The 27,692-nt window shown below is 28.9% G+C and overlaps 3 protein-coding genes across 3 annotated transcripts; 2 read left to right on the top strand and 1 right to left on the bottom strand.

Annotated features, from left to right (window-relative positions):
* The first annotated feature begins 7,347 nt into the window (after nucleotides 1–7,347).
* Nucleotides 7,348–8,359, top strand: LOC100265926 (protein EPIDERMAL PATTERNING FACTOR 1). Its single transcript, XM_002284692.4, has 2 exons — nucleotides 7,348–7,791; nucleotides 7,972–8,359. The coding sequence occupies exons 1-2, from the start codon at nucleotides 7,692–7,694 to the stop codon at nucleotides 8,232–8,234; spliced, it is 363 nt and encodes a 120-aa protein (XP_002284728.1). The 5' UTR covers nucleotides 7,348–7,691; the 3' UTR covers nucleotides 8,235–8,359.
* A 1,380-nt stretch (nucleotides 8,360–9,739) lies between these two features.
* On the top strand, nucleotides 9,740–10,615 carry LOC100257284 (probable 2' cyclic ADP-D-ribose synthase BdTIR). The gene is made up of 2 exons (XM_002281969.5): nucleotides 9,740–10,196; nucleotides 10,528–10,615. Exons 1-2 carry the CDS (start codon nucleotides 9,757–9,759, stop codon nucleotides 10,613–10,615), a joined length of 528 nt encoding a protein of 175 aa, XP_002282005.3. The 5' UTR covers nucleotides 9,740–9,756.
* A 9,953-nt stretch (nucleotides 10,616–20,568) lies between these two features.
* On the bottom strand, nucleotides 20,569–27,642 carry LOC100267558 (beta-glucosidase 18). Its single transcript, XM_010645917.3, has 12 exons — nucleotides 27,245–27,642; nucleotides 27,098–27,164; nucleotides 26,907–26,965; nucleotides 26,736–26,811; nucleotides 26,574–26,648; nucleotides 26,383–26,470; nucleotides 25,708–25,960; nucleotides 25,495–25,610; nucleotides 24,547–24,799; nucleotides 24,325–24,427; nucleotides 23,874–23,982; nucleotides 20,569–20,868 (listed from the first exon to the last, which is right to left on the bottom strand). The coding sequence occupies exons 1-12, from the start codon at nucleotides 27,392–27,394 to the stop codon at nucleotides 20,634–20,636; spliced, it is 1,584 nt and encodes a 527-aa protein (XP_010644219.1). The 5' UTR covers nucleotides 27,395–27,642; the 3' UTR covers nucleotides 20,569–20,633.
* Between the last annotated feature and the right edge of the window lie 50 nt (nucleotides 27,643–27,692).

Here is a 27,692-nt window from a genome sequence, read left to right on the forward strand (position 1 = left end):
TAATTAAATGTTTCGAAATCTAATAGTTATAAATATTTCGAGAAAAAAAAAAACCCATCAACTCATAAATGTAATATCAAATTCAGACAGAAGTACATTTCACAATGTCTATAGATATTTTTTGGAGGTCACCCTCAATCTTAAATGTGTTCCAATTAAAATTTGAGATAATCGTGTTTTTATCCAATTGGATCCAAAAATTAAGGTTTAATTCATATAAGTTCACCATTCAAGTTCAAAACTTAGAGGAGGTGTGAAAATTAAGAAGAAGAATATAAATTTTTTATTTTTTTCAAAAATAACTTTTGCTCACTATGAAAATTAAAAAAAAAAGGGTACAAAAGTATTAATTTAAATTTTATTCATTTTTTAAACCTCAATAAAATTTAATATAATTTAGTGATTTGAAAAAAAATACATCATTTTACAAAAAAATAAAAATAAAATATTGTTATTATTATTTAAAAGTCAAACATCTTGGAAAATATATATATTTAAAATTGTGCATATAAAAATAACTAAAATATATGTCAAATTTATTTTTTTAAATAATATATTTTTAGAATATATTTAAAAAAATTGTTTTCTAAAAATAATAAATTTTCAGAATAATTATTAAAAAAAAAAATTAAGATCAAATTTTTTGTCAAACATTGTGATAGAAAATAATTTTAAAGGGTATATTGATATCTCCATATTTTATATCATCTCCATTAATTATACAACTTATATGGATCAAATATTAATTTTTGGGCATTGGGTCCAAAACACAATTATACCTTAAAATTAAAACATTTGGAGAATTTATTCTTAAATAAATAAATAAATGGTTGAAGGGGTTTTTTGGGTATGTAATAAGATGGAAAATTGCAATCAAAGGGTATGGTAAGTGAATCAAGATCTTAAGAGTTCAGGATTGGATCACACATAGTTTTCACATTTAGGGAAATGTTTAGAAATGTACCCCACTTTTAAGTAAGGGTTGTCTAATGATTTGGACATTTGCCATGCCCCATGTACTTAAAGTTTCAACCCAAAGGTTTAAGACACTTATCACAACTTAGACTCTAGAGAGGGCAATTAGTATATATGGCTCACCAACAATATATGTGCAGTCCAATGGCATCTCCTCCCATGTCACTACTTGCATGCCTTCTCACTTTGCTAGAATCAAGGAGGACAAAATTTAATACAATCCACTAATACGAGTCAAACTTAATACATATTTTACAAATTTGGGTTGAATATAATTAAATTTAAATCAAATTCATGTCACTCTATATCTTCCGTTTAATAGATAGTTTTTTAATCGATTTGCATAATACAAATTTAATCAAAATTAACCTATTTAATAATTTTGATTAATCTAATTATAACTTTAAATTATTTAACCTATATTTAATTTATTTTTAAATAAATAGATAAATTAAGTCATAAATATGTTTGGTTAAAACATTAATTATATTAACTTATATAATATCTAACTCAATTTGATTATTTAATAAAAGACTTAATTATTAAATGAGTTACACAATGTGCTACCTATTTAAAAATTAGATAATATTTGTATTTATGTTTGTAATATGATTATTATTCGTGTTAGGTTTGGATTAACCTATATAGTACAATACTTAAGTTGTAACATAACACGAATTACCACCCCTAACTAAAATAATTTAAACTATCAATTTATGTAGAGAAATATGATTTCTCATAATCAAATTTGGCAAATGATTCGATTTTATTTTCTATGGGGAGCTTTTCATTTTAAAATTAAGAATAATATAGTGAAAAATACATGTCAAAGGGTCTCCTCATGGATACAATTATGATCATTTGTGATTCTTTTTTCCTCCAATGGGCCTACAGAATTGGGGATGAAATTATCATTTTCAAAATGATTATAGTAGGGAAAAATATTTACCATACATGCACTTGATTGAGGTGGAGCTATTGCTCATAAATTGTGTGGGACATTGATGTAGCATACGAAGTGATCACTGCATGGAGACCTAAACTCACAAATAGTAAAAAAAAAATTAATAATAAAATAAAAATAAAAATTCATATCCTAACTTTACAAATATATGCTTAAAACCAAGTCAAACCCTTTTAAAATCTTGATAGAATGTTTAAATATTAATTCATGGGTTTAAAATATTTTTAGAAGTACTAAGCATTCAAATGGCTTTAAAAAAAAAAAAAAAAAAGACATGTACTTTCAAATGATAGCATGAAAAAGTATTTTTGTTGAATTAGCTTTTGAGTCGGGTCATACCAAATGTCAAGTGACATGTATATAAAAATGTTAAGATACATAAAATTAAAGAAGAACAGGATGTCAAGAATGAAAACAAGATAAAAACCATATGAATATGAATTAAGGTAAAAAGAATGTAACTGGACTGTAAAACACTAATGAAAAGTATGGGCATGCAGCAATTGATCAGACGCAAATTTAATTTAAGTGGAATAAAAAAATAATGTATTTTATTTAAATTTACTTTGCCTATATGTAGGAAGCAAAAACCACCATGGTGTTGTAGGCATTAAATCTTTTAGTGAAATAATTATCACTAAGTGGCTTATTCCCAAATAAACTTATTAAACAACGAAAATCGCAAAAATATCATTGTCATATTCCAAATTGTGATCAAGGTGAAAAAATCGGAAGGATATATTATTTTGTAAAGAATATTACCATAAAGATTGTACCCCACAATTTATCAATTTTAATCAATATTTTGTTCGCATTGATTTTCCTATTATTTTGCTAATGTTGTAAGACTTTTACGAAATTTGTACATACAAGTGTACGAGACTTTGTTTTGTATTTCAAGGAAGGATATATTCTTCTTTGAGGCTTAGTTGGCTCAATGGGTAAAACATGGATGGATTGATCCGATCTAACTTGAATCCAACTCAATATATGAGTGACTTAGACAATTATTTTTAATATTCAGATTGAGTTTGGATTAAATTTTGGATAATCCAAATCTAACTTCACCTCGATTTAATAATTTTTATAATATCTTATATAATAATATTTACCTTTTTTTTAGATTATTTTAAAAATTATTCAACTAATTATATTATATACTTTTTTGTTGAAAGATATATAATTTTATTTTTATTTTTTATTACTATTTTGAAATTTGCCTCATTGATTATTTAAATTTGAATATATATATATTTATGGATGAATTTTAAATCATACAACTCGATCAATCTAAACAATATAAGTCTAAACCATCAAACCCAAACTCAACCCGAATTTGGAAAAATATAATTGAATTGAGTTATAATTAAATACCTTAGGTTAGACAGGCTAGTTGGGATAAACTTGGATGGGTAGTTTTCTAATTTGTGTTAAATTGGAATAAACTTGGATTGGTAGTTTTCTAGTTTTAGTTAGGTTTGGATTGGTAGTTTTCTAATTTGGGTTAGGTTTGATCAGCCATCAACCCCGCGAATCCGTCCAAGTTACAACCCTAACCTACCCCAATACATAATATTGTTTATTATTATTATTATTATTATTAACCACTTGTATATTAAAATGCAATAATGGATATTTAACCCTTTGATTTCATGGAATTAGTAATTCCATGTAAGGCCCTTTTGTTTTGGTCAAGGCACATTCACAAACACCGGAACAAAGATACTAGATTGAGACACAAGGGCATTAATATTGCATAGATTTCACAAACGAACAATAGCTTCACTAATTCAAGCATATCAAAGAAATTAAGCTTTAGCTTTGTGAATTTTTACTTTTAAAAGTAACTGTGGGAGTTGGTGGGGGATGAAGCCTATCATGATAGACACAACTATCTACCTTATCTTAGCTGGATATATGATGACATTTTGTCTTTGATGATGATGACTAAACACCTATATCTCATCCATTATTGGGTCCATATGCCAGTGTGCCACTTAATTTTCCTGCCCTTTTTTACTTAGCCCCTGACATGCTATAATACCAACCACTACCCCTATCTTCGAAGCAAACAGCTTCCACACACAAGAAGCCAAAAGGGTCACTCATAAATGTAACAATCTTGCACCCTCAGGACCCATTTGGTTCAACTAAAAATAGTAAAAAAAATATATTAAAATTTCTTTAACTTATGTAGAGCTATTTGTTAACTTTTTCGAAAACCATTCTTTCATATTTTATAAAACAAATATTTATTTAAAAATATGAAATATTTTTAATGTATTTGATATATTTTTAACTAAATTTTAAAATAATTTTTATAATTATTGTTTTTAACTTTTATTATTTTTTATGTTTGTATAATTATTTTTTAAAATAGTTATTTGCAAATAATTAAAAGATATTATATTAAAATACCCTATTTTTTATTTTTAAGAATCTAAACTGTTTTTTATTTATTGATCGTATTTTTTTAAATTTTTTATTTTAAATAATAGAAAATTGTTTTCGAACATTGTAACCAAACATTATCTTATTCTTTACATTCATTTCTTCACTAAAATATAGGATTTTTTTTTTAATTAATTTTGTTACATGTATGATTGCATGACACCCTATCCACCCAATTATCAACTTGGTAGTGGTTCAATCAATTAAATTATCCATTCATTTCTTATATATTCACTTTATTCTTCTTGGGAATTATGAGTTGGAGATCTTCAAACTCTCCACTCATTTCATACTTTACAAAATTTTCATTCCTCCATCAGTCAAATGCCTCAAAAATGCATGTTTCTCTAAATCAACAAGCCCATTATTTGAAGCTGAATTTTAAACTACTAATGGGTGTCATAATAGTATATATATATACATATACATTAGAAGATGGCCAAAAGCACAATACTCAATTCCTGACTATCATAAGCTTTGTAGGACCACACGAATTGTCTTAATTGAGAAGTAAGAAATTCTTGATATCAAAGAGGTTTCATGTTAAATATTAATTGTAGCCATTGTGCCAAAATTAAATTCATTTTCATAAACAGATAGGCTAAGAAAGTGACCAATTTTTATAGATTAAGTGGAGGAATTTGTGATAATTGAAGAGATATCTCCTAGAACATGCATGGCTTGTAGATGGGCTTGCATTAATAGGTCAGGTTCACCAACCTAATCATGATCAAGACAAGGGGCCATATATTCAGTTGTTTGGGGGAGATTGGCCTAGCTGTACATGTGATTATGCAATCCATAGACCTGTCTGGGAATGGATTTGGCCCCTTGATTTGTTAAAAATATATAGATACAAAATTCTTTGAACATGTGATCAAGTTCATTGCCCATCTTACAAATGATGCATTAATTAGAAGGTTTTTTTTTTTTTTTTTTTTGCCTCTTCTTTTTTCTCTTGGAATTTTTTTTTGGTTAAGAAACATAACATGCATATTGAGTTCAAATCCTATCAACTTAAGTTTTTTCAAAAAAAATTGGTAGTTTAAGTTTGGTTTGAAAAGAAGTTATAGGCTCAATTTGTAGTTATTTGTTGATGTTTGCTCTATACAGGCATAGGGTTGCACATAAGGGGAGGTGTTAAGAAATATGATATAAATATTGAATTTAAATCTTATAATTAAGCTTAAACTTTTAGAAAAATTAATAGTTTAATAACTTAATTGAGTAATTTAAAGTAACTTAATAGCTTAGTTTTAGTTATTAAGTAGAGTAAACATGTTCAGCAAAATAATTTAATATCATAACTTAAAGTTAAAAATAATTTTAAATATTAAATTAAATTAATTAATTTATTCTTAATCCTATTTTTTTTTATTTACTCATATATAATGGAAACATATTTCATAACCGTGGCTCTAAATTTATAATTCATTTTTTATAGTAAATATTTTAAGATTATCTTATAAATTTACGATACTTTAAGTATAGATGTTTAATAAATAAATTTATTGCTTAAGATTGATTAAAATAAATATTAGTTAATTTTTTTAATAATAAATATTAATTACAATTAATAGGGTAAATATGTCAATTTAATAACTTAAAATAATTTTTTAGTTAGTTTTAATATTTTACCAAAAAACCTTAATACTTAAAATAAAAAATAAGTAATAAGTTTTGAATTAACAATCTAATTTAAATTAACTTAAGTAATTAAGTAATGAATATTAAATTTTATCAAATAACTACTAAGCACAACTAGTAGATTTTTTAAATAAAATATAAAAAATATATTAAGATATAGTGGGTATTTAATAAACCAACTTAATAACTCAAAGTGACTTAATAACTTGAATTAAATCATTAAATAAATTAAATATATTTAGTAAAATAATTTAATGACATGACTTAAAGTCAAAAGTAACTTTAAGTAATAAGTAAAAAGAATTAATTTATTCTTAAGTTCATATTTTTATTTTATCTTTTTATCTCAATTTACTCTAGTAACCTCCACGATCTTTTTGCTAGTCCATGATCTCTATTATTACTCAACCTCCTTTATCATAATTATAATTTATAAGAATAAATATATTAATTTAATAATTTAGAATAAATTTTAAGTTAATTTTATTAAAAAAAACTTTAATGTTTAAAGTAATAATTAAATAATAAGTTATAAGTTAACAATTTAAATATAATTTAACTTAAAATCAACTTAAATGATTAAGTAATAAATATTAAATTTTATTAATCACCCCGTAAAACCTAACCTTTTTTTTATATATATATTTTTCGGTACCAAGAATGAAAAAGCTTTTAAGAGTCCACCCACAGATCTGGAAAGGCCTTAAAACTCCGCTGAATTGAGTATGAATAATTAATTAAGTGCATTTTTTCTTACCAAATTGATAATATTTCTGCACAATTAATTGATTGAATCAACTTGGATCCATTGGCACTGTTTGAATGAGTCTGTGGTCCATGCAAGCCAAAATTATAATGTGTACAGCAGGAAAAGCCAAAAGCGCATTTAGTGCATGTTCATCATTTCTAAGCACTCAATATTGATGGCAGTCACATTAAGTTCTCAGTACATTATTTATTGTAGACTGCAGAAGACCCAAGCAACACTTTAAGAAGTGTCCTGCATTGTAACATGCCAACATTGTTCTTAGAAACTTTGGGAAAAAAAAATTACAAATATTTTTTTTAATTATTTCTTCCAAAATGTGGAACAAATAAAAAAAATCATATTTAATAAGGATAAATAAAAATGCAATCCTTAAACCCTAAACTCAAATTCCGAAAACTCTTATCATAGACTTATATTTTTGGATATTTTTATGATTTAAAGGGTTTATGGAAAATATGAATAAATGATTAAACTCGAGCTATTCTATATAAGTTTAAAAGTTGTATTTATCTTGGCCTACTAGTCCTTTATATATAGTGCTTGGGGGTTTGGATCTATGACATGAGCCAGGGGGAGCCATAAACTCAGAGAGTAGAAATGGGTGGGGTGATTCTCAAAGAACACCAGCAATGGAGGAGTGCAGTGCAATTCAGTGTAGGGGAGAAAACCTTGTGATCCAACACTTGTTGTCAACCATTTTCATGTGAACTTGATCATCACTGCTACCCCCTGATTCTGCCTGTGATTCGCTTCAATACCTTCTCTTTTGTCCACCCAATTTAAGTATATTATATATACACATAATATCCTCCTCCCATACAGTACCCTTCACCCATCACTCTCTGATGATCAATACTTGGAAACCTAGCTAGACCAAGAACAACCATGGCCATTAAGACTTCCATCTGCATTGCAGCGGTCCTTGTCATTGATCTCCTTCTAGTTCTCCCCGTGCCCGCCAAGCGCATCGCTCTCCTTAGGTCAAGTATGTATATATTGTAGAATTTTTATATTGTTTTATCGTTTATATGCGTAATATACCCGGCATAAATATCTTTAATTTATATATTACAAAAAAACAAACAAACACATGACATGACATGGTAGTTTTCTTTAACTAAAAGAAATACACAATTTTGGATTAATTTTCGTATAATTTCCACAGATGATGACCCTGAAGATAGTATGGTGATGAAACTCAATTCCATTAACGGGGAGATGGCCAGAAAAATGAGGCTGCTGATGAGGAGGGCTGATACGCTTGAAGACGCAGGCTCAAGCTTGCCTGATTGCTCTCATGCTTGTGGGTCGTGCTCTCCTTGCCGATTAGTCATGGTCAGCTTTGTCTGCGCCTCGTTGGCTGAAGCGGAGACATGCCCTATATCCTATAAATGTATGTGTAATAGCAAGTCCTATCCTGTTCCATGATCCTCCATGTCTAGCCCTCTCATCATTGTACCATCTATGTATATGTGTGTGTGTTTTTGGATTCATCCACCTTGTCTTCTCATGGTGAGGGATGGGAGAAAAAGTAACCATTGATCATATTATGAGATATGCATGGTAAATTAAGATATATTTTTTAGCTAAGAGCTTCAACAATTGAAATAATGAAGAAGTTTCGTATGTGAAAGAAATATAATTTTCAATTCAAAGTTTGTTTTAATAATGATACGGGATGTTTCTAGTCGAATTGTTTTTAATGAAATTTTTTTTCCTAATAAGTGTTTTTAAGATCATCATCTATTAAGTATTCATTCAAATAATACTATAACTAATTTTTCAACATAAGTAATTTTTCAAAATTTTAATATTGATGTTTTCAAAATTTTATCAAAAGGTTTTTTTTTTCAAAAATATTTTTTAGACTAAAAATGTATTTTAAAAAACATTGTCAAACAAACTCTTAGATTATCTTTAAAATCGTTCACTGAAATAATTTTTTTTTATCATTTAGAAAATAAGTTAAAATGCCAAATTCTCGGACAAATTTTTATTCTAAAACACATCAATCTCTATTTAAGGAAAAAAAAATCTAGACATACCCTTATTTTCTATATTATTCAAGGGTCCTATTCAAAACAAATTCCAACTCTAAAAATAGAAAACGGCACAACAATTTCAGAATCATTCTCAAACATTAAACCTTTGCATACGGGCCTAACTTGTTCCTCCAATGCGCCATTATTCCACGTGTTCACAAGGGTCACATAAGGAAGAATTCTAAGTCTAATATTTTTGACGACACAAAACATACTCACAAACATGACCCAAATATTAAAATAGACTTGCCCCGTAGACGCCTTGTACCGTTACAGAAGCTTAGATCCGTCATAAAAAAAAACAAAAAATGAACAAGACGATTAAATTAAGAGTTAAAGAAAAATAAAATAACGTTCAAATTAATCACAGCTTCTCATGAACGTTGTGCTTAGTTTCGGCTTAGTTTCCCGGCAATTTAAGGCATGTGCTTTATTTTTCCACAAGAAATTAAATAGTCCGGAAGGAATTGGAAATTTCTTTTTCAAGTGTGTATCAAGAAAAAAGAAGGAAAAAGAACACATGTAGGGATCTCTCTAGTCAAAGCAACGTGTTTGAAGGTTCAGGAAAGTTTCAAAACCATTGTTGGTGTTATGTCTCCTGTCAAATCACACGGCTACATGGGAGATTTCAATCTTCTCCCATGAAATTCCTCTTCAAAATTCAACGTTAGAAGTAAAAACGATCAATAAAAAATAAAAATAAATGTCGATTTCTAAGATTAAACTAACCAAAAATGATGAAGAAATTGAAGCTTTGGACTCCAAGCCCCTATATAAACCAGCATTTCATAGCAAAGCAAACCAGGGAAGATAAAAACATTCCATAGAAGGAAAAAAAAAAAACTAGATATTCTCTAGGGTTTTGTTTTTTGAGGAGTTAATTATCAGCCATGCATCGTGCCTCAGCAATGATGTTGCAGCGCCGAATTATGAGCAGCCGGCAGTCGTGCGACGTCTTCATTAACCACCGAGGCATCGACACCAAGAGAACAGTGGCGACCTTGCTCTATGACCACCTCACAATGCTCAACATGAGGCCTTTCCTGGACAACAAGACGATGAAGCCGGGGGACAAGCTGTTTGATAAAATCGACAGTGCGATTCGGGGTTGTAAGATCGGCGTGGCCGTCTTTTCCCCGCATTATTGCGAGTCATACTTCTGCCTCCATGAACTGGCTCTGTTCATGGAGTCCAACAAGAAGGTTATCCCCATCTTCTGCGATGTCAAGCCCTCCCAGCTTCGGGTGGTCGACAATGGAAGTTGCTCCCAGAATGAGTTGCAGAGGTTTAACCGAGCTCTGGAAGAAGCCAAGTACACCGTGGGGCTATCCTTCGACTCCTTAAAAGGGTAAGATGAATTATTTTACCCATCACACGGTGAAATACACTCTAAAACCAAATTTTATAAGCTTAAACTTTTAGAAAAAAAAATTGGTAGGTTAATAGTTATTTCCTTCTAATCCACCGTTGTTTGTCTACGGCTTTGTCTATCTCTCCACTTTGCCTCTCGTCACATGCGGAGAGATATTTTGAAACCTAAATAGGCATACGTGGGTGGGTGAGAAACCCAAATCCTATAAGCTTAAACTTTTACAAAAATCGTTGAACACTATTTTTAAATTATTTAAATTATTATTATTATTATTATTTTAATTATGATTCAATGGTACGTGTTATAGGAACTGGTCTGAGGTGGTGACAAGCGCTTCCGACATAGTGATCAAGAGCTTGATAGAGCTTGAAAATGAGCGGAAGGTACGCCAGTGAGCGGTTACATGTGCCTTTCTGATGCATTAATAATTAGTGAAGGATTAATAACAACGAGACTGAATGATCCTTCTTCCTTCATGATCATCTTTCTATTGGGTCTTCACATGGTTGATTTCAGCTGATATATGTTAAGATTTAGTATTGTTTCATTCGTTGTATAAAGTAATAACTGCGGCTACTTGCTAATGCAAATTGGTGTTTGGATATTGTACCATTTTTCAATAATTCTTTCATTGTAATTTTTATGTATCAATAAGAATACCCCAAGTATTATTGTAAGTCCTCGTTCAATAGTTTATGAATAAAATTGTTATAATTAAAGTTTGTACTTTCATGAACAATTTGCCTATGTTTGTTTTCCGAAAGTTCGAAGGAAGGAATATCGAAAAGAAAGAAAATAAAAATGATAAGTATTAGAAAAAAATAAGTGAAGGAGGATAAAAAATAAATTTAAAGTCAATAAATTATTTTTATATATTATTTCAAATTTTTTTCACTTATTTACCTTTTCTATATAAATATTAGATAATTAATCATATTTGATTTTTTTTTTCGTATTTTTCATAATAAAACTAAATATGAGAAAATATTTTCCTTTAACAATTTTTTTTTTCTTTTTTAGTACTTTCTGGGAACCAAACATAGTCTAATCCCATTTCTCGGCATGTTATAATCAAAATTTTGATGGTTTAATTACTTGGAATAATAAAAATTTTGATTTGAATAATCAAACTTTAGGGCTATTATGTTTGGTTCTCAATAATAAATAGTAAGGAAAGGAAAGAAAAGAAAACTAAAAAAAAAAAGGTTCTCATATGTGGTTGTACTATGCAAAATATTAAAACAAAAATTAAATATGAATAAAATTAATTAAAATTTTATATATTTTCAAATTATTTAATCATTATACAAAAGAGTAAAAATAAATAAAATGTGTTTAAAGCAATATATAAAAATAATTTGGATAATTATCCTTTAAGGGATTCCAATAACATATAATGAACCTAAATGATATAAAAGATGTATAATTAGGCCCAATTAAAATTCAAAAGTTGGTGGAGATGCTAAGTGAGTATAGGTTGAACCAAGGTGTTGGCTCAACATAGAAGGTATTAGGCATCTGTTGAACTAAGGTGTTAAGCTAATACTTGGAGGAACTAGGCTTGGATGTACTAAGGTGCTGGCTCAATTGTTAGAGGGTATTGAATATCGAATACAATAAGATGTCGTCTTGCTTCTGCATAAACAATTTGTCTAGGCACTTACTAATCCCTACGAGGCATGCAAATCAAAAGTAGTCTATGAATGCGTACAAAGAATGAACCCTGAGACCGAACCTATCTTGTCAAATAAGAGGTGCCTCTTTGAGCTCAACATGCACCACTTGACATAGGTAAAGAGACAACCAATGACAAGCTTGGTGAAGGTCTTAAGGTCTAAACCATTAACTCATCAATCCCTAGCTAGGAAGAAGGTTGACTTACCCTCCCATCGATCACATCCTAGTAGACATAAACTATAAGAATAGGTTTGGATCTCAAGAGAAGGCAAGGAAAAAGAGAAAGAAAAAAGACATCTTCCTAATTCTTCACGCATTCGCTTCTCAATTCAAGGCGTTTGGCTTATGTATAATGGTCTTTACTTGGTAATGAAAGGTTTGCCTAGAACCTAGAAAGGCCGAGGATCATGTAATAACAATTGACGTCATATGTGGGAACGAGGAAGAGTTAATTGAAACAAGATCACCATGGTGACAACTCGAACGACTTGTCATGAAGGGGAATAACTAGTCATGGTTATGGTTCTATTTATCTTAATTTAAAACTTTTTATATTTTGCTATAAAAAATTCAAGATTATTACATAATCAATAATTATAATTATAATTATAATCAACCAAGGATAACATAGGTAAGGATAAAGAGTTATGGAAATGGTAATGACTTTTTCAAGTGATATAAAATAGAATTTAGGTAATTAGAAATTAGGTGTTTTGTTTAAATGAAAAAAAAAATTAGATTTTAAGATCAAGTGCTGAAGTGTTCTAATAAGCTCTTAGAGCACTTTAGCAATTCTTGATAGCGCTTAAGTGCTAGAAGCATTCAAGCGCCCTTAACTAGAGCTCAAGATATTAAAACTTCAATCATTAAATTCTAGATTGCAAAGTTTTTAATTTCTTTTATATTTTAGCAAACCTTTTTTTTTTTTTTTTTGGAAAATTAAGACAGGGTTTCACCTTTAACCAAAAACTCTTAAAACAAGTTCACTTTTGCTTTTGGATTTGTGAGGATGAATCACATCCATTCAAAGCATTGATGTTAAGATTCAAGAAACAAAGGTGGTATTGCATCATGTACAAGATGTTAGGTAATATAGATACTAGAATGTAAGTATGAGAAAGTAGTAATTGTCAGACAAATCCATATACTTAATTCTTCAAAACTAGTGGATTGTAATTTTACAATTAAAATTCTTGTTATACTGATTAATAATTTAATTAATTAATTACTCCTTATAAATAAAAAAATAAAAACCATAAATTTGGAACCTTTGAACTAAATCAATAAAATACAACCTATTCACCAAAACTTCTAAAAAAAGAAAAAAAAACACTTTTTCATTTATATAAAAATATTACCTAATTTTTCATAATTTGTTTATAGTACATAAAGTATATATATATATATATAAACTTTTAAGCCATTGCCCCGTTTGACTTCCCTTTGTGACCATATAAATTGGACTGAATTTCATTCTCTCTTTTGAGTTTTCCACGTCGTTCTAGTCCTCGTGTAGGTGCTGACTCTCAAATTCTCTTAATTTGTTCATATTAGGCTTTCTAGGAAAGCGTTTGTCCACCTTACTCCTAGTCAAGTAACGGTAATGGCCCGCATTACAATCACATGTTATATAATTAAAAGTTAATTAATTAATAATTTTAACATACACATATTTTCAAGACATAGAATGGCAGACATAAACATAAAGACGCGTAATGACAATAGAGAATACTAATGATCCATTTAATTAATATTTCATTCTCTTAATTTAGAAAATAATATTTATTTTCTTAATTTTAGGATATTTATTATTTACTTTTTTTATACTTTCCAATGTATTCTTGTATAAATTTTTGAAAAAAAGACTTCCATTACCAAATTATCAAATTCTTTAATAAAAAACAAAAATACCAAATATAATATAAAATTTATATTTTATTTGATACTTTTGAATTTAGTGATAGATTAGATTGGACTATTGGCTCAATCTATGCGGCCAAACTCTAACATCATTGTACTTGGAAAAGTATCTAATATGATACTAAATTTGTATGGTATTTAATACTTTCAAACCTTCAAATATTTAGATCTGGTGGTAGATTATATTGGACTATTTTGTGTGGTCAAGCTCTAATATAATCTTAATATCATAAATATGTACTTTCTTGGAATGATCCTAAATGTCTCATCATTTTTACTATTATAAATATGTCATTAAAATGTTACTAATTAATAATTTTGATATATATTCAGAATCCTTTCGGGAAATTTCTTGAAATTGAAAGAAAGCAAGACGAGGAAAAATACTTTTTTTTTTATAATATTAAATTTGTGCAATTTTTAATTTTTTTTGAGATCCTTATCAAGCAATAACCCCGGAAAGTTTTGGTCATATATCAAATTAAACTATTGATTCGGTCTACGCTCTATATTAATTTAATATCATAAATATGTACTTTGTTGTAATAGTGCTAAATATCTCATTATTTTTACTATTATAATTATGTAATTAGAACGTTACTACTTAATAATTTTGATATATATTAAGAATCATTTCTTGAAATTTCTCAAAATCGAAAGAAAGCAACGGGAGAAAAAAAATACTTTTTTCTGATGTTAAATTTGTGCAGTATTTAATTTTTTTAAGATCTCTATTAAGCAATGACTCAAAAAACTTTTAGTCATATATCAAATTTGACTATCGGTAAAATTTGACTACTAGTTTAGTCTATGTGGTCAAATTTTATTTTAACTTAATGTTCTTTATTAGTAGTGTTGACTACGTTATTATTTTTATCATCTCCTTACGTGTTTTACATGTTAATAATCAATGTTACAAAATGATTATCATTTATTATTATAAAAATTTGTTAGGCATTCAATAATGTGAATTTTGATATTGATTTTTGACTTACTTGAATATGGTTTAAGGTCGTATTATAAAAATATATTTATCATAATGTTCTTCTATAAAAAAAAGAAAGTTATAATTATATTTTAAAAATAATTATCATATTTGATAAATCAATATTTTTATTTAATTTTAAATATTTAATATAATATATTGTATTTTTAATTAATATATAAAAACTAAATATTGTATATATTTAAATAAATACATAATTTTCACTAATTATTAAAATATTAAAATATTTAAAAATGATTATTAATGATAGGTATCTTTTAGTCCAAGTCAAAATGATTTCACGAAGTGGAATGACATTTCTACCATGGGGAATAGAAATATGGGAACAAGTCCTGCACACTTTTTCTTGGCAAAAAGACAGTGATTGCATCCAATAAAATGTGGCCACGTGTAAAATTTAAAAATCACATTATAAAATCAAATTTTATATGGAAAACCTTTGGATTTGATGGTAGATTAGATTGGACGATTATTGGTTCAATCTATGTGGTCAAACTCTCACATCAACTTAAAATCTTAAGTACGCACTTTGGTAGAGGAAAAATACCTAATATAATAATAAATTTGTGTGGTATTTAATACTTTCAAACCATAAATGGCTTAAAAAATATTTAAATTTGTTTATGGATAATATTGGACTATTTTGTGTCATTAAGCTCTAATATAAACTTAATATAATAAATATGTACTTTCTCGTATCAGTACTAAATGTCTCATCGTCATTATGTAATTAATTAATAATTTTAATATATAATAAAAGTATGTTTGATAATGATTTCAAGAAACGTTTCTAATCTTTATAACACTTAAATGATAAAAAATTTTAAGTATTACAAATATTAAAAACACTTCTTAAAATTATTATGAAACGGATTTTAAGAGTCTTTTTTTAAATTTTTCAAAATTGAAAAACACAATGGGACAAAAAAATTATTTTTATAATATTAAATTTGTGTGGTATTTAATTTTTTCGAGATCTCTATCAAGCAATGACTCGAGAAACTTTTGGTCATATATCAAATTAGACTATTGATTCAGTCTATATAGTCAAGGTCTATATTAACTATACATAAAAAGAATATGTACTTTCTCAACGGTACTGATTGCATCGTTACTTTTATTATTATTTTTATCTTCTTACGTGTTTGACATGTTAACAAAGAATGAATATATTACAAAGTAACTGTCATTTATTATTATAAAAAATTGTTGGATATTCAGTAACGTGAATTTTAGTATTGATTTTCGACTTATTTGATTATGATTTAAGGCTTCGCACATCAATTATAAATATTTAATAAATCAATATTTTATTTGATTTTAAATATTTAAATATTTTGAATTAATATATAAAAATTAACTATTGTATATATTTGAATAAATACATCATTTTTATTATTTTTAAAGTATAAATATTTATTTAAATTTTTTTAATAAATTAATATTATTATAATATTCAAATATTTAATAATTATTATTAATGATAAGGATCTTTTTGTCCTATTCAAAATGACTTCACAAAGTGGAATGACATTTCTACCATTGGGAATAGAAATATGGGAGCAAGTCCTGCTGACTTTTTCTTGGCAAAAAGTCAGTGATTGCATCCAATAAAATGTGGCCACGTGTAAGGTTAAAAAAATCAGATGATAAAATCAAATTTTATATGGACAATATGAATAAACTCTTTGCAATTTAAGAGACGAAATTAATGCGAGCTACCGACACCATGAATAGAATTAAAATAACATCACACAAGAAGACAACCCCACATGTCACATTCAGTCATTCATTCTAATTTTATATCACATGTCACATTGTTAATCTCAAGGAATTATTTTAGTGGGTGTCATATTAATTAATTCAAATAAAATAATTATTTTGCAAATAAGATTAGACCTTATTATTAAAAATTGGTTCCTAGGTGATCCGCGCACAAATTTTACGCAAGTCCTACAAAATTAACAAAACAATAAAAAAAAAAGTATTAAAATTAAAATTGTGGGTACAATATATGTTAATATTGTTTTACAAAAGAATATATTGTTTTCATTCTTCCGTTTTGATCACGACTTGAAAAAGGAAGACGAAATTATTTCCTTAGATTTAAATATCAGTCAAGGGTCTAAATGACACTTTTTTTTCTTTCTCAAATAAACTTATTGAATGGTGAAGAACACATATAACACTTCTATCGTTTTGCTGATCTCGTTTTTACTGTCTTTGATCTTCATTGGATTTTTTTCTTTGGATTTTTTCAATTGTGCCGAATTTTCTTTTTTGGATTTTTGCGATCCTTTTTCTTGAAAGAAGCTATCTCTATTTATAAGTAAATGTAGGAAATTGAATTTGAATTTTTGAATTTTAATTGCTTAATTCAAGGGATTTAGTTAAGTGATTTTAATAATAATAATATATTTTTTATTATTATTATTATTTTCCTTTTGTAGGAAACTTGAGGATATTAATTTTTATTTACTTATTTTTTTGTTTTGAAGATCAAATTAGTGGCAATTTAATTCACTAAATTTGATTCATGGTTAGATAATACTCCAAAAATTGAAAAATGTGGACCCTTCAAATAAATTATTAAATATCATTTATTATTATTATTATTATTATTAATGTGTAGGAAAAGACATTCAAGAATTTCCCATTATTAGAAAAAAAATTGGGGAATTTGTCACATAAATTCAAACCCAATTGAAAATTAAGACAAGATCATGGAAATTAATTAAGGAGATGTCTGAACTCTTATTATTCATAAGAAACCAGATGGCGGCTTTCAACCTCTGCTGAGTCAGGTAGGAAAAACAACAAATTACATGGAAAATACAATTGATTTTTCTGGATCCATTGAAAACCCATGTCCGTCTTGTGCCAAACATTAAAAAAAAAATTAGCAGAATGGCATCTCTTGTTCTTCATCTTCTTCCTCTGCAGCATTTTCCCAGTACCCAAACAAGATTTTTTTTTTTTTTTTTTAATGGAGGAAAGAGTGTGAGTAGGGAAGATAAGTAGAGAGAGCAAAGGAAGGCCTGCCTCTCATGATTCTGTTGATCGCATAGCCCATGACCTCCACCATCTCGCCGGCATATCTCATCAGCAATGGCCTCAGAAACACAGCCCACAGCCCCACCACCGCCAGCAAAAGCTCTGCTCCCAAGCTCATCCTCCTCCTCTGTTGCATTTCCTCTTTACAATTCCTTCGCTTTCGACACACTGTTTCTCGTCTTTGTCACTGGCTGTGTGGATCACATTTTCTTGGGATACGTTTGAAGTGGCAGGAAGGTGTTGGTTTTTGAAGTCCGAGGCATCCCCATCTTTCACTTCGCCTAGCTACCATTCTCAACTCTCAGTCTTCACCTTCAACTAAAAAGGCAAGTGGGGGTTAGGATTGTAAATCGAATCCCACAGTAGATTCTTTGACGCCGGCCTAGCCTTTAAAACATTTATTAACAACAGGGGTTTGGCTACACTACCTCGAAAAAAGCACTATCAATCCAGCGACGACAAGGCCATGTATAGGAAATTTTTATACCCTATTTAATTTTTTCAAATTTTTTTTTTACTTTTAAATTTTAAATTATATTAAAAAGTAAATACAATTTATAGATAAATAAGTATTATAATTATTTATGATTTGTTTTTATGAAAATAATTTTATTATATATATATATATATATATATATATATATATATATATTCAAAAAGTTAAAAATGAGAAAAAATAAATTAAAATAGTTTTTATTAAATATAAATACGAAGGGGACAAAACATATCTAAACCCGTCTTGAACTTGTCTTAAGTCATCCTGTACTAATTAAATGGGGTCATTTTATATTTTTAGATTTTATTATTTATATTTTAGTTTAATTTATTTGAACCTTGTATTTTCATATGATTTATTTGTACTTTTATTCAATGGGTTACATGTCACCACTTATCGTCGACCGTGGAAATCTTGGGTTCGGTAGGTACAAACCACTAAGGTAACTTAGTATTTTCCAAATAATAATAATAATAAATACGCAAGAAAGTGATAGGATTTGACGGGCAAAGGAGATGCCAATTTGTCGCATCTTGATGCCTAATTTGGAGGCAATGGTATGTGTGCACATGAAAGGATGGTGGGATCAGATGAAAGAAGCCAAGCTTTATGATTTTGTCGCCAAAGCAAACCGAAGAAACACTACTAATTATTTTTGTACATAAAATGTTGGGAAAGATTTGGGGTAAGTATATAAAAAATGTGGTCAGAATCCAATACCATGTGAAAAATATCATGAATGGTTTGTTGGCAACCAAATGGGTTGTTGGAAGCCAGGTGGGATAGGATGTTATTTCTTAGGGTATTGATAAATGTGCCATACCCTCTGTTAGAAGCTTCTTATCATTTATGCCTTCATAGGTTTTTTTTTTTTTCTTGAAATTTTCTAGGGAAACTTTTAATTTGATCATTTTTCCCAAAAACTTAAGGAAACTATGGATTTTTAATGAAATTTCATTAATTTATTAGTTTTCGTTTTTTATTGTTTTACATTTTGTATTTTTAAAATTACTAAAATAGTAAACTTCATGCGTAGAAAATTTCCTTCTAGAAAATTTTCTTTAACAAAGAGTTTTTTTTCCTTTCCTATAAAGATAAAAATTAATTTCTACTAAATTTGTGAATATGTAGTTGCTTTCGTTTGTCAATTATAATATATATTAGGGTTATAACTTGGGTGGATTGGTTGGGTTAATGACTAATCCGAACTCAACCCAAATTAAGAGATAATTAACTTGAGCCCAATCCAATTTAACCTTTAATAAAAAATACTCAATTCATTCCTAATTGCACCTTACTTTTCTAACCTCAAGTTAAATTTAGATTGATCAAATTAAATTTAAGTTAGTCGAATTAAATTCAGATTGGTTGAGTTACATAATTCAAAATTTATCCATAATAGTTTTTAAAAAACATTATATATATATATATACCAAAAGTCAAATAGTAACTAAGATAAAACTTCAACATCATAATAATAATAATAATTATAATAAAAAGTATTATATATTAAGAATTTGATTTTTTTAAATTAAAAAAAATAAATATTATTATACAGAATAATAAATATTATAACTATCATAAAAATATTAAATTGAGTTTGGATTAAGCTTGAGTTGTTCAAATCTTAACCCAAGCTTAAGCCAAATTGAATTCGGGTTAAAAAAAATTTAATCCAAACTTAAATTAAGTATTAAAAATATTTGTTCAAACCTATCCAAACATCGGATTAGATCAAACGAATGGAAGCTGCACTCCTAATATGTATAATTGAGTCATTTCGTCTTTATTAAATTATTATAACTAGTATATAAATCTGTGTGATATTTATTATTAAATTAAACTCCTTTTTCATATTTCATCGTAGCCTAAGATGGCCCCCATATCAAATTTATGGTGTGGCCTCCTCCAGCATCCCAATCAATTCACCAAATTGGGTCTTTGAAGAGTCAATTGGGTCTTTGGAGAGTCAACACAACTCCCACTTGCTCCAAAAATTTGAAAAATAAAATAAAATTATATACACTTTAATAAATCCCCATTCGCATTGGGAAAAAACTTCTTGTACGGACTTATCTTACGTTTTAAGGGCGTGAGCCCAAATCAAACAATTGGGTCATTTTCCTATCTAAGAGAATGAAACATTTTTCTAGCTAGATAGCAACAGAACCGCAGAAATACCATATGCCAATGCCTTAGAAGGAAAGAACAAGATGCATTGAGAATTTGAGATAGAATTACATTTCAGGTTTCTGGGTGTTCAGTCTAGAAAGTATGCATCTTTGATTTTGAATGAGCCTGGATTAGCATCCTCTACATGGTTGTGGCCACTGTTGGTTAAAAAATTTGCATACCATCTTGCAGAAAGCTTGGGAGTTCGCCTAAGAGTCTGACGATCCACATAGTAAAGTCCGAATCTGGTGTTGTAACCATACACCCACTCGAAGTTGTCCATCAAGCTCCATATAAAATAGCCTCGGACATCAGCACCATTCCTGAATTTTTAGCGAAAAGATATCAATATAAATGAATGTTTTCATAATCGGATGGATCATTGAATTGAAAAAATTATCGGTTTATGATTTAATGGTCGAATTGATGGTTGATAGAGATGACAATGGGGTGAATTTATTCGGAAACCAGTCTACCCCGCCCCTAATCAAATAGGTTTGAAATTTAAATAAACGAGTTTAGAACATGTTTAAGATTTTTTTTAAATCCGTGATAGGTTCAGGGTGGGTTTGGGTATTACCTTGTCCTACCCTGTCTCGTCCTCTTCCCTTGATTATATGCAAAATTAATTTAATTTAATTTTTATTTTCCTATTATTATATTTTAATAAAATAAAATTATAATATTTTAATTATTTATAAAATATATTTATTTTAATGTAATTAAAAAAAAAGTTAAACGAGATGAAACGGGATGGGCATAGAAAATTTGTATACCCACCCCACCTCGCCCATTTAATATATAGGAATGAAAATTATTTTAAATAAATGGGAGGGGGTTGGGATGAGAGTGATCCGTCCCGAACCCATTCCATTGCCATTCTTCTTAAGTCACGGTCTAATCATTAATGTCATAAATATATAAGGGAGAATTATCTTTTGGGGGTAGATGGACCCCCAAATTAATAAAAGATTCATGTAACTCTTCAAATTGAGTTGAAGGATATGAAATAGTAATGGACAAATATACCCTTTAAGAATATATATAAAATATTTTATAAAATTAAGTTAAATAATTTTTTTTCAATAATTTTTTTTTCAAAAATACTAAATTAAATAAAAGTAGTTTTCAAAAATATTAAATTAAATATTTTTTAAAATATTAAATTAAATTATTTTTTTTTCAAAAATATTAAATTAATTTTTTTTTCAAAAATATTACATTAAATTAAAGTATTTAAAAAAAATTAATTTAAATATTTTTTAAAATATTAAATTAAATAAAATTATTTAAAAAAATATTAAATTAAATAATTTTATTTTAAAAAATATTAAATTACATAAAAGTATTTTTTAAAAATATTAACTTAAATAAAAGTATTTTTCAAAAATATTAATTTTTTTCTTAAAATCAACGAAAGACATTTTTGAAAATACTGAAGGATGATATCCTTCAACTCAATTTCCATACTTTCATTGGGTTTTGGGCTCAATTTGAAGAGTTACATGGACATTTTGTTAATTTGGGGGCCCATCTACCCCAAAACATAATTCTCCCAATATATAATTTATAATTTATTAAATTCAAAATCATTAAAATTTAAAATAATTTTAAAAAATAAAAAATATATAATTAAAAATTAATCATATTTATAATATTATTTATTCATTTTTATATAAACATATTCATATTTTAAATTTTATTAAACAAAACATGTACTATATTTAAATATGAAAATATATTAAAAATGAAAGAAAACTTGTATTATGTAATTATATATATATATAACATATATAGTTTGTTTTTATAATTTTTAACACAAACGAAAAGGTAGCAGAGTGGTGCAACTATTTTTCCTTGAACCTGCCTGCCGTGTGTGGTTCAAATGGCTGCTGGGCTGTGAGGTGTAGGGCATGAGCAATGGCCCATTTTGCAACCAAAGGGGGCATTGAACGTTGAACCGTTCGGTTCTTGAAGGACCGTCCGTACCACCCAATTCACACATCCAACTGCTTGAACGCGGTTTAAGACCAGTCCAATGGATAAACAATTCAAGATGAGAAATCGGGTTGAAAAGGCCATCGGTCCGCAGTTGAACCTGCCAGTCTGGTCCAATTTTCAAAATATTGATGTAAACCATTATAATATATACTGAAGTGGGTTTTCTTAGAATTTGTTTCATGGTATTTTTATGTGTTTTTAAATAAGAGTATATTCAAGAGAATCACCTATCAAATATTTGTTCAAAAGATATTATTGGTAATTTTTTACTTTGTTAAAAGTGTATTTTAAACTTTGTAAAACGATTAGGCCATCGATCGGCAGTTGAACCACCCTGATCCAAATTTCAAAATATTGATATAAATCATTATAACATATGCTGAAGTGAATTTTCTTAGAATTTGTTTAATGGTGTTTTTAGATAAGTGTATATTTAAGAGAATCAACTATCAAGGATTTACTCAAAAAATATTATAAGTAATTTTTAAATTTTTTAAAAGTGTTTTTTAAACTTTGTAAAATGATTAGGTCATCAATCGACAGTTGAACCAGTTAGTCTGGTTCAAATTTCAAAATATTGATATAAACCATTATAACATATGTTGAAGTGGGTTTTCTTAAAATTTGTTCTATAGTATTTTATGTATTTTAGATAAGAGTATATTTAAGAGAATCAACTATCAAGTATTTGTTCAAAAAATATTATTGGTAATTTTTTACTTTTTTAAAAGTGTTTTTTAAACTTTGTACAACGATTAGGCCATCGATCCGCGGTTGAACCAACCAATCTTGTCCAAATTTCAAAATATTGATATAAACCATTATAATATATGTTAAAGTAGGTTTTCTTAGAATTTGTTTTATAGTATTTTTATGTTTTTTTTAGATAATAGTATATTTAAGAGAATCAACTATCAAGTATTTGTTCAAAAAATATTTTAAGTAATTTTTAATTTTTTTAAAAGTGTTTTTTAAACTTTGTAAAACGATTAGGTCATCGGTCGACGGTTAAACCAGCCTAGTCCAAATTTCAAAATATTGATATAAACTATTATAACATATGCTGGAATGTGTTTTCTTAGAATTTGTTTATAGTATTTTTATGTGTTTTAGATAAGAGTATATTTAAGAGAATCAACTATCAAGTATTTATTTAAAAAATATTATAAGTAATTTTTTTATTTTTTAAAATTTTATAAAAAGTCTAATATTCAAAAACGTTTTTTATTCTAAAAACACTGTGAAACGAACTCTCAATTTCTAATCTGGGCACACAGAAGGATTATTCTAACAAATTTGATAGCTATAGAGGATATGATTTGCTGACCTTATAGCCCGGGCCAAAGCAGCAAGGTAGGCTTTATGGAACTCAATTCGCTTGGCATCTTGTACCAAGTCTTCTTCTTGTTCATCTTCTTTCTCTGGTGGAGAATATCCTACATATATTATGTTGAAAACCCACAAATTTTTTGGGTCAAAAGCATAATCATAATAATAATAATTTATGAAATATGCCATCAAACTGTCTTGTCGAACTCTTACATAGTCAATACCGTTTGGGAGTGACTTTGAAAGGACTGAAAGTACTTTCTTACACAAACTAAATATTTAACAAATTTTTTAAAATCACTTCTAAAAATCTAGAGAAGCATTTAAAGTGATTCAAAGTGTCAAAACGTTGCTTACACTTCACAAACTTTATTTCAAGTTGGTTGAACTAGTAACTCAGAAATCATTAATTCACTTGAGAGAGATAAGAAAGCTGTGAATCCACTCACCATTTTCAGTCACAAACATGGGCATGTTGTTGTATCTTTCTTTAACATACTCGATGATCTTTTCCATCCCTCTGGGAACTATAAAGAATCTCCTCATCCCCGTCTGTTACAAACAAATTAAGAAAAATTAATATCAACTAATCAAAGAAAGAAGAGGAAACAAAAAAAGAGCTGATGGTTATTCAACAACTAGGCCACCATTATAATTGCATTACTACGTACACGTTCACCAATTGGCACACCATGTCGCTCTCCTGTAAGATACACAAAGCCTTGAATTGCCCGGTCTCCATCGGAGCTGCAAGTAGAATGGATGCAGTCCTTGGCATACAGAGTTGTGTAATGGTTAATGCCGATGAAGTCCAGACTTTGTGTTAACAACTTTGTTTCCTCTGAAGTAAACCTTGGTAGCTCATTCCCATGATATTGGCGCATTTCAGGAGGGTAATCTCCAAACACCAGGGGATCTAACATCCTGTTCAACAGAAATTTAAACTTAGATAACAACATCCCAAAACAATCCATTCAAAACACCCTTTGATTTGATTCTTTTTTCTTTCTTTTTCAAAGAATATATGTCCAATTCTCTAGGGAAGAAATGACCCATTTTCTAACCCTGAAGGGCCAAAACCATGGCCATTCAACCTTTACGTTTTCTTTTATTTTAGTGCAGTGATGACTTCATGCAAAATGGTAACTTAGCACAAAAGTTTTAAAAACTTCTGACTTTCTCCTAATTCATTTTTCAGGGAGACCGAGTTACTATTTTCAAAAGTAAGTAGAGCCTTAAATTTTCCAGTAATGAGCATGTTAAATACTTACCCGGCCGTATAGAAAGCCAATGCCCTCTTTGCAGCTTTACAGTCAAGCTCTATATCCTTCAATGGTTCATACATGAATGTATTTGCAATCATCCCTATAAACCTGTCTTTTTTTTCAATACCTCAATTTTATTTTATTTTACAGTTTTTACGACCATTCCCTTTTCAATATAAACATTTAAAAGCTCTGACATCTTATATAAAAGTCAGTGTTATTTTCCGATTTTAAAAATAGGAAACATATCCAAATGAACACTACGTTATTTGAAAACATTTTATTTCAATTCTAAATTCAAAAACCATAAGAGAATCCTTAAATATTCAAGTGATGAGCATGTTAAATACTTACCAGGCTATATAAAATGCCAACGCCCTCTTTGCAGCTTCACGGTCAAGCTCGATATCCCTCAATGGTTCACACATTAATGTATTTGCAATGATCCCAATAAACCCACCTTGCTTTAACTGCAAAACAATGTTATATAATTTTTTAGTATGATTATAAAAGTAATGCTACGAGCTTGATTTAAGAATATAACATAAGGCCTTTTTATTCGAGTACCTGATATTTATGGCGGTAGATGTTAGCAGCCTTGGCATGGGAGAGTAACATGTTGTGCAACACAAAGAGAGGCTCTGTATCAGAGTTGCCGCTGCTGCAATTGCCAAAAGGGGCTGAACAATGTGCTGGTGGGTATCTCCCCCACAAATAGGCCATTTCTGCTAATAGGTTTGGCTCGTTTATTGTTGTCCAGTACTTCACTCTATCTCCGAAATTCTCAAAACATGTTTCAGCAAAATGGACAAACTCTTCCCTACAAAAGCATCCACCATTGATGCTCTGACCATTAAAATATTGGCTAAAGTAATGTTGGACTAACAATGTAGTCCAACCCTAACATTCCATCTCACAGGCAACCCTTTTCGGGTTTACAAGTGGGCTCAACAAATGAGAGAGATAACTAAGGTTCAAACTTATGACCTCCCATGAATACATAGCATAAAAACTACGTCAAAAGCAAACCAAAATTCCCTAAAATTTGAAAAACTTTGAATCACATATTTGTTAGTATAAATTCTTCATGAAATTAGAACTAGTCTTAAACTGACCAATTAGTAGCCTCATATGCTTAAGATTTTGGGGTAACTAAAGAACAGTATCAAGCTAAAACTCCTCAAAAGCCCCAAATGCTGAAGACTGAAATGCATGAAAGAAGTAATGAGAATTGGAGATTACTGCATAAGAGGACTTAGCCAAGCCCCGAATCTTTCCTCAAGCTCTTGCGGGTGATCATGATGGTATATTGTCACATATGGCTCAATACCTGAATTAGAGGCCTCTTAAGTTCAATAACTACTAATAGAGATTAAAGAAGATCAAGAGAGATGTGAAGCCAAAATTTTTGGAGAAAGGGAAAAAGGTCATACCCTTTAGCAGGAGATTGTCTATAATTTTGCTGTAGAACATCACACCTTTTGGATTAACTTCGCCAAGCCTTCCTCCTGTTAGCACAAGGAAGATCATTAATTACCCAAATGATTGACAAATAGCCAATGTACAGTATCTGAACAGGTATTTGAAGGACATACTAGGCAGAACCCTGGACCAGGAAATTGAAAACCTGTATGCATTTACTCCTAATGAATGTATTATCTCAATGTCCTCCTGAACAAATCAAAAAACATTGAGCCTATTCTCTTATCTTTTAGAAATTTAAAGGAATTCAGCTGAAATGAGTAAAATGAATGTCAGATTAGTACCAAGAATTGATGGTAATGATCGTCTGCAATGTCTCCAGTATCTCCATTTTTTATGCCTCCTGATGATCAAAATGGTGAACATCCATGCAAATTATCATTAATTTCAAGTGGGTTTTTCCTTCTTTTTTTTTGGGTTATTGAGAAGTTACAGAAATTTAAGGATGAAGCAAGGGTCAATACTCAATAGCTACCTGGAATATGACAGAAGACATCCCAGTTGTTGGGACTCTTTCCATCTTCAAGAACTGCTCCTTCAATCTGCAACCTTGCAGAAAAAAAACCCATGTAATTAAAAAAAAGAATCAATTCAGCAAAGGTGGGAGAAAAGGAGGATATGCCTGGTATGATGAAGTGGCTGCTCCAAAGAGAAACCCAGATGGGAACTGAGATCTTTCAACTTCTTCTTCTTCACTGGACCTTTGCTCAGCAAATGAATGAACAAGGGAAAGTAGGAGAAGCAAGAAGATTTGAGTGACAGTCACTTTCATTTTTGGCCTCTAAACTTGTGATCAAGCACAACTTCCAAGCATTTTGGTGGTGGGTTTGTATATTTTTATTTGGTAATGTGAGGAAAAAAGGTAAGCACAGTGGGGCACAGAGGTAATACAGTATATTATCATGATTTGGTGTGTGGTCTGTCTCTCAGACCCCAAATTGCGTGGAATCTTTGCAAAAGACTCTGAGCAATTCAAAGTGGGGTTTGGTCATTTTCAGTCCAATTTTTCTAAGAACAAGTTGAAGTAAAAAAACAATAAGTGAAATAGATTGTGGATCTTGAATTCCATC

The sequence above is a fragment of the Vitis vinifera genome, chromosome 19 (genome assembly GCF_030704535.1).
Source record: "Vitis vinifera cultivar Pinot Noir 40024 chromosome 19, ASM3070453v1".
NCBI classification, from domain to species: domain Eukaryota; kingdom Viridiplantae; phylum Streptophyta; class Magnoliopsida; order Vitales; family Vitaceae; genus Vitis; species Vitis vinifera.